The sequence below is a fragment of the Miscanthus floridulus genome, chromosome 3, assembly GCF_019320115.1.
Source record: "Miscanthus floridulus cultivar M001 chromosome 3, ASM1932011v1, whole genome shotgun sequence".
NCBI classification, from domain to species: Eukaryota; Viridiplantae; Streptophyta; class Magnoliopsida; order Poales; family Poaceae; genus Miscanthus; species Miscanthus floridulus.
Genome location: NC_089582.1, coordinates 27,972,744 through 27,981,098, shown reverse-complemented (window position 1 = coordinate 27,981,098; position 8,355 = coordinate 27,972,744). Strand labels below are relative to the sequence as shown.

Below are 8,355 nucleotides of genomic sequence, written 5' to 3'. Positions count from 1 at the left end.
GGGCAACTAGGCAATGTATACTGCTGAATAGTAGAAACAGCAAAACAACCAGGTCAGCATTCATCGCCCCTACTCTATTATCCTGATTTCCACAATCTCCATGACCAAACTTTCCTGCTTTCTATTTTTTTACATTCACCAACCAGAGCACAGCCAAGAGGTACAATCCCCATGTAGACCAAACCATAAAAACTTATTAGCACATAGGACTCAAGGTGCGAGTGCAGGCACTGCATAGATAGTAGTCTAATGTACAAGGAGCTGGATACGTTCACAAGGAAGACAATTAGACAGAACACTTTAATTGACCTGAAGCCAGCACACATGGAGGTAAAACAAATAGGGAGGCATATAGACTATTTGCTCACCAACCGAAAACGGCTGGTGGCAACACAGCACCAAGGTACTCTGGCCGACAGGTAAAGGCCCTAGTTTAGGCACTGCACCTAAGACAAAGACATAAAGATCCCTACCTACTAAACTGGCATAGCAAACAAATAGATACATGAGCCCAGGGGTCTCCAAAGCTCAACATAAGTAAGGACTCATAGGCCAAGTTCATACCACAATGGGACACTACCCAGTACATGACACGCCTAAAACTGGAACAGCGACTATGGCGCCAACACGGATCGCATAGAGCAGCATCAGATTCATTGGTCGAAGATGTGTAGCCATAGGTGGTTGATGGTGGAGTCCAAGCACGTAGGCCTACTCATCGCTGGAAATTAGAAATACTTTGTCAGCAAACTGATGGAACCCAAAAATAAAATAGTATAAGAACAAATAGGCTACCTTGCTCCGGCTTTCTTTGCAGGGAATAAATCCCTACGAGTAGACCTTGGTCTCTTGCCTAGAATAGTTCTGCAAGAAAAACTATATAAGCAAATCAGCCATATAGGGTCCGTACTCCACCCGGGAAGGTGACCATAGCCATACTTAATGTCCAATGTTGGAGGAACCTAATGTAATACCTTCTAAACTAATTTTGAGGGGTGCGAAGAGTGTAGTATGTGGATATGGCAAATGATTTAAATTACTTAGTACACAAAGGTACATACCCATGCTCTTCATGGACATCAGAGGGTACCTCCTTCCCCTTGCTGGATGAGGTTTTGGTATTAGCCACTGTGGCAGGGGTAGGAGGAGGGGTCGAGCCACCGTCTGCATTCTTAGGAACCTCAGGAACGACAAGAACATGTGTCTGATCGTCTTTTCCAGAGGCAACACTTGATGTCCCAATCTTGTCCATAGCTTTGGTATCCCTAGGACGATGCGGCGAACGTTCGGTAGGACCACGAGCCTGACCAACCGTTGGATCGGGAAACACCCTCCTAGCTTGGAAGCAAAGCTGGCCAGTCCTAAACGTTTGCTCACTGATAACCACCTAGAAGATGTACTTCCGACCAACAAGGCCGTGAAGGGGTGCAGGCAGCAAAATCTGATTGGATGAGCTTTCTTCAACAAGCTCAGCAGCAGTCCGCCGGACAACCTGTTCAGCTACTCCTCCAAAGAGAAATATTTTCACGCGGCCAGTGCTATCCTCGATGATCACACTTAGCTTATAGCTTGGGTAGGAAAGAAGAAGACACATTAGAAATAAGTTAGCGACCTTTGTTTGCTGGGTAGGAACAGTTGCATCTGAAGCAAGGATTACCTGGGAACAACCACTGGTTTAGCCTCATCGCAGTTAATGCATTCAAAGCCATCGAAAGTAGCCTTCAACCCCCGCTTGCATGTATTGCAACCTTTATACCACCAACCATTGGAAACGTCTATTTCTCTTACAACTGCGTCGCAGGTGAAACGAACAGCCTACATGGAAGGGCAGACTAAATTTTATTAACCCGACATGAGTAGGGCATTTAGGTAATTGGTATGAAGGAGGCAATACATTGCTGTCGTGGGGATCCAATGCTAGGAGCTCGGCAATAGTTTTCCTGTTGGCGCCTGCTTCATCACCAAAACCCGCGTCTGCATCATCATCGCTGGGCAGGAACACAACTTCGGAGCCTCTTCCTTGTAAACTAAGGACAAGGACAACGGCCATTTACACACCCTGCAAATCAGTAAAGGCTGAACAACAGGGAAACCGTATTACCTAACACGAAAAGCGTTCACTTCTGGAAGGTCAATGTTCATGTACCATTTAGTGCCATCACCGCTCGCACATGTTGTGGCACCTATGTTGGCAGTGGGCTGGACATGTTATATCAGGAACTAGGTGTAATGCAGAGGATACATAGAAAGGATACGATAAATAGCATGCACCTAAGTATTGCTTCACTTGCACCCCAGCAAAAACCATCACAACAGGTTCATCTTTATCAATGGTTTCAATAAGGACCTGGTCTTCAAACGAAGTTGCATGCTCGCCCCACAATGTAATTTGTAAGAGATGGTCGCTGCAAGCATAGCCACAATAAATTGATGCTAACCAGAATACTCATAAACTACCATGGAACCAACCTTAAGTCACGTAGCTCCACCACCCGCTGCACGCACACACCATTTAGCCCACTAGATCGCAACACGGGATGTCTGCCCGATAACATCTGTTGGGAATGCAAACACCACGTTACCTGTGAAGTAAATCAGGGAAAATAGGAAAAGGGAACCTGCATAGGCAAGGCAAGGGCAGTGCATACCTACTAGGCCATGCCCGCTCCCCCGTCTATAGGTTAATTCTTCAAAGTCCACAAAATTGAAAACATAGAGGGGAAGCTGGGCGGCCATCTCTGTAGGTATCTCCTCTACAACAGTCCACGGTGTAAAATAGATTGTCTGTGGGTTCGGTATAGGGTTATACTTCCTTGCCTGCTTGCTAACTTGGAACTTTTTAATCATATAGGAGCTGCCTTCAACTAAAGAACCAACAAATTTGTTAAGGTCTTTATGCCCGATGCAAGCGGTAATACCCACGCCCTGATGTAGAGAGTCTCAGATTGCATGGCCACAGTTAAGGAGAAATAGCATGTACCCGCATGTAGCAAGGGACATACCTGTTCATCAACCAGAACAAGTTCCATGGCAGTTACACCCTTCCACTTAGAAGTCGAAGATAGTTTCCACATCCTAGCAACTCTAACCTTGATGGTCCAAGTGTGCCTTGTTGGATTAATCTGTGATACCAAGGTGTACTCCATCTGGTGGAGGGCCATCACCAAAAGGAAAAGAAGTGTATTAAATAAAGCACCATAACACAGGTAAGATAGGAGACCGTAGACTGCAAAGGTGTGGAGCCACCATATATAGGGGAAAACAATTTACCAGAGCGTCCGAAGGACTTCTTTGTACACAATGTTTTCAGTAAGGTTAGAGGCTAGACCTGTGCCGTCGTCAATCAAAACACGTAGCCCATCTCTAGATGTGACATGGGATATAGCAACATACAATTGCCCATGAGAAAAAACTGGGCGCAGTAGGTATAGGCCAACGCTATGCAAAGTTTGCCCTTGGCTCTTGTTTATAGTCATTGCATAGCACAGTCTTACTGGAAACTGGCATCTGCTAAGAACAAATGGCCATTTAGTGCTTGACACGTGCAACGAAAGCCTAGGGAGCAGAACCTTGTCGCCAATGTGAGAGCCAGTTATTATCTGAGCTTCCAACACGTGGTCACCTAACTGGGTTATTATAAGACGTGTACCATTGCAAAGGCTAGCACTCTGGTTTAAATTGCGCAGCAACATTACGGGCGACCCAACCTTAAGCATAAGTTTATGAGAAGGAATGCCCTTGAATTGTAGGGAGTTTAGGAATTCAATAGGGTAAAGTAGGTCTGCGTTACCATGGTCCTTGGAGGTTTCAACCAAAGAATCAGAACTAAGGTATACCTTTTCACTTCCTGGGATTAAAGAAAGGACGCAGTTATTAATCTCATTGATGGTATCATTTTTTGGAGCAATGATAGCCCGTTCCCTTAAGTAGTTTGGGTACGAGTAGAATGTGTCTAAGTTGGGATAGGTACATCTTATGATATTATCAAAAGGGGAGCCAAGTTTCGGAACTAAGATGTCATGAGGTATCTCAACCAGCTCAGAGTCTCCATCATCAGTATGATTACTACCAGCAGCAGTGCCATCCCCAATACTCAACACCCAATCACTAAATGCTCTCACCTTATCAGTTGGCAAACCATTGCAAGACATCTCAAGTAAGCGCATATTGATTGTTAGCTTTAGGATCTTAACATGTTTCCATAGATAAGAGTTAGTTATGGACGCATCAATGGTGTCTAACCTGCTGCCGCCCTCGACCACAGGCAGCACTTGGCGGAAATCTCCGCCGAGCACCACGGTCTTACCACCAAACAAGTTATTAAGACACGAAGAGTCTGTCTCCCCAAGAATGTCACGCATGCTACGATCTAAAGATTCGAAGCAATGTCGGTGGGTCATGGGCGCCTCATCCCATATGATCAAAGAGCTATGTGCTATTAAGTCAGCAAGAAAAGTTCCCCTCTTAATATTGCACATGGACGACTCGTCAATAACTATAGGAATTTTAAATCGGGAATGGGCAGTACGGCCTCCAGGCAGTAGTGGGGAAGCAACTCCAGATGAGGCCACAGCGAGGACGATAAGCCTTTCAGACCGCAGGTGCGAAATAATTGCATTCCAAAGGAATGTCTTGCCGGTGCCACCGCATCCATACACAAAAAAAAATTGGCCTGATTTCCTATAGACCGACTGTGTGACAACATCATAAACCTTTTTTTGTTCAACGTTCAGCTGACCAGCGAGGGTACCATGGATTCGCATGAGATCCTCACAGTCATAGGCTAGTTCCTCAGCTAAAAGCCTATTTGCAACTCTACTACGCATGGTTCGATCAGGCTCTGGTAAACCATAATAAGTCATTAAACCACCATTTTTGACAAACAAGGAACCCAGTTCAAGCAATACATGGTTTTTTAGTTGATCCTTTGGAACATTATAGGTAGGTAGTTGCACCATCCTTTTTATGCTGTAAAGTATATCGTCAGTAAAATATTCATAGAATTCATTGAAGAGGGAGGCTGTGTCGCAGACAGAGCAAAAAAGGATTATAGTAACAAGAAGTTGACGCATCTGAGCAGATGATCCCCACATAGATGCTTCCCTAAGGGCCTCACGCCACTCACTATCATCGCCAAGAAGACCCATAGACTGGCACGCATCCTTAAATGTTGGATATAGAACACCGTTAATAGTTCGGAGGTCTGTGTAGGAAGTAGCACCCTTGGCAACGTTGAGGAGCATACGAAGGTAATACAGCTCACCACAACTAGGATTGATATATATAGCTCTACCAATTTTTGTAGGCCCCTTGCGTGGGCGCCATTCCTTGTACTTTTTATGCCAGACCCACTTTGTTGGGAATTCTATATACGTTAACTCTCGAGCGCATGGGAACTTCCTATTAGCAGAAAACCATTCAGTGAGGGTTGTCTGCATGTAACTATGGTCATGTACAATAGTAGACAAGGGTTGGTTAGCTGGGTAGACAACGTTATTCATGAAAGGAAGGTGCATAGCCAGCCTTTCCACCGCAAGGGTCCTATAGTGAATATCAAATTCAAACAAGCGCCAGATAGCCTCATGCGAAGATAGGTAGCGGCAATCGATGTACTCACGGACCTCATCCACATCCTCAGTCTGCCTCTGGGAATCTAATGGTTGGGCACTATGGTAGCTACTATCAACCTCAGCGTGTGAACTGTCCCCAGCTACGTTAGGTGCACATGTTTCAATGACAGCCTTAGCACGGTCCGGCCCTTTTGTAATATATTTAAACAAGTATTTTATAAGATGTGTCTTGTTACACCATTCAATATTTATATGTGCTCTAAATCTTTTCAACAACGTCATATTGTATGGGACAACCCATTCGTTGTCAAGTTTAACACCGTATCGCTCGACAAAGTGCCCTATGTCAGGATGGCGCCTATACTGCACAAAGCCATCCTCACCAACAATTGTGTTTGGTTGAGTGCCCTTTGGGAAGAACTTGGAGCACTTGTTGTTTTTCATGCACGGGCATTTCTGATTCAGCTGACCACAAGGGCCATGCACCATAAATTCATTGACAAGACTATAACCTAGTGGGTCAGATGCCCTATCCGGTATCTCTACACATATTATTGAGTCAATAAAAGAAGGACGAGGGTCTTTAGTGTTACCTTCAAGCCAAATCAAAATATGAACGTGGGGCAGGCCACGCTTTTGGAACTCGACGGTGTAGAGCACTGAAACAGGAAATGGCGGTATCAGGATTAGAATGATGGCAGGCAATCAAATAAGTCATTCCATGGGACACTGTCTCGGTGTATGTCCCTAACTGGATGGTAAGGAATAACATATGGGACCACACCTAGCCAAGTCAGCTACCCAAATGGTTTTCCTTGGTAAATCCATTATGCAGTAAGCATCCACTAGATGTCTGGGGAAGACTCTTTTCCAAATAGGAAACATAGTGACGGAGGGTGGGAATTGCTAGCTATACCTGCACGTGCCTTCCCAAAATAAGGTCCTTTAGCTTGAAGACTCAACTAACTATATCAGGCCTAGCGTCAGGCCTTTGCCCTGGAACAAATGTAAGGGCATAAGCTATTTCTTGCCACTTTGGATTACATGTAAAAGTAATAAACATATCTAGAGGCCCATATGATCGGCAGATGGCCATTGCATCCTGGTAATTCTGAACCATATACCGTTTGCTCCCTGTAAAGCTAGTAGCCAAAATAACCTTCTTACCAAGGCCACTGCCATCAACATCACCCCTGCAAAGCGCATCCTCGAGGCCCTTGTACACCTCTGACCTCAGGTTCTTATTGTTTCTAACTATAAACCTAAGCCTATTCTCCTCCACGGATGCGAAGGCGTCAACAATATATTGCTGGAATAATCGGTCACCACGTATCAATGTGGTTGCCTCACATCTACGTTGCTATAATCTATAAGCATAGTACTCAAGCATTGTGACCGCACCTCTAGCTCCAACCCTCAAGGGCGCTGACCTTTTGTACCTAATTCCTATTTTGAAGCCCTGGTCCCCATAAGGGAACAAAATCGGGTACTGCAATGCCATATAGTTTGCATGTAGGTTGCTAATTCGTTTAAGACCGCCACCCCTAGCCTGAACGATTATATCTGGGCTCTTTTTTTCCTCAAAAAGTCCCCGACTATCAAAGCAGCTATCTCAGACCCTGCCGGCGCACTATACTAGGGCGCGTTCTTGGACCTATCATGTAATAGCCTAAGACATAACGGTTGACACTGACTATGTACCAGTAAGTCCCCAGCTGCCCTAAATGATTTTACCAGTGCATTTGATTCATCAAACATTCGTACCAAGCCTTCAACTATCCGTTTGTCAACCTGCCTACCATCGTCAGACTCCCTATGCCTATCAAAAATCACCATTCGATTTTGAACTTCATTTTTAGTGTCAAAAATATAGAGCTGTGCATAAACTAGGGACGCACCCTCATCTGGCAGCAAAGAGCCAATTCTATGGTGGACCTGACCATTAATCTTAAACACATATGGACCAGGCCCCTTGTTTACACCTATGTCAATTTTAGCACCAAGCGATGTGAAAGCAAACATAGAATTGTAGGAGCGAACAGATTTCATAAAATATTTGGAAAGAACACCACCATTTGGATTCAACAGCCCATCTAGGAATGGAGGAGGGTCTTTTTGGAAAGGCAAACTAACCTTGCCTCCTCTGCAGCAAAGATGGGAACGAACAATGCCTGCGTCACCTGGATATGACCTTTTCACATGCTCTTGGTACCAAAACTGCGCACCACAGTGCTGGCACTCATGTGCTGGAGGGCCGTAATACGAAGTTTCAATGGAAAGGCAATCTGGACAAGGCACAAGCCATCAGACAACCCAAGAATCTATGTTATGACCACCTAGTACATATGTCTGTAGGGTAATTGTAGACTTGTAGGCCATATATTGGCACCTGGTTTTTGCTGAGGCCCACCACAACTTCCTGCGTATGGAATCAAAACTCGCACGTTAACATAAGGGGAAAGCAACGCAACACTTACGCACACACACCTATACAAATGAGAAGGTACACAACCAACCTTTTTTCTTTAGCCGTCTTTTAGAACTTGGACGTTGCTGCCTTTCACGTGCTGTCCCCTCAACTATACCTAGAGGCGAAGTGCAGGGAAGACAGCTAGAGTGAGGAATGTCTAATTAGTGCTGGGACTAGCGTAAATGAAAGGGGCACGGTAAACAACCAAACACCTGGAACTGAAGCTGCACTCTCCCCACGCTGCCTCTTGCTTGCCCGGCTAGAGGAAGCTCCTTCCATGTGCCATCAATGTGTGCCTGCACACATCGTTCGGAG

The 8,355-nt window shown here is 45.2% G+C and overlaps 1 protein-coding gene and 1 pseudogene across 1 annotated transcript; both read right to left on the bottom strand.

Annotated features, from left to right (window-relative positions):
- Window positions 1–828: 828 nt before the first annotated feature.
- On the bottom strand, window positions 829–3,146 carry LOC136543388 (replication protein A 70 kDa DNA-binding subunit B-like; annotated as a pseudogene).
- Window positions 3,147–3,660: 514 nt separating this feature from the next.
- On the bottom strand, window positions 3,661–7,406 carry LOC136543387 (uncharacterized). Its single transcript, XM_066535849.1, has 4 exons — window positions 7,305–7,406; window positions 6,738–6,879; window positions 3,791–6,229; window positions 3,661–3,707 (listed from the first exon to the last, which is right to left on the bottom strand). The coding sequence occupies exons 1-4, from the start codon at window positions 7,404–7,406 to the stop codon at window positions 3,661–3,663; spliced, it is 2,730 nt and encodes a 909-aa protein (XP_066391946.1).
- Between the last annotated feature and the right edge of the window lie 949 nt (window positions 7,407–8,355).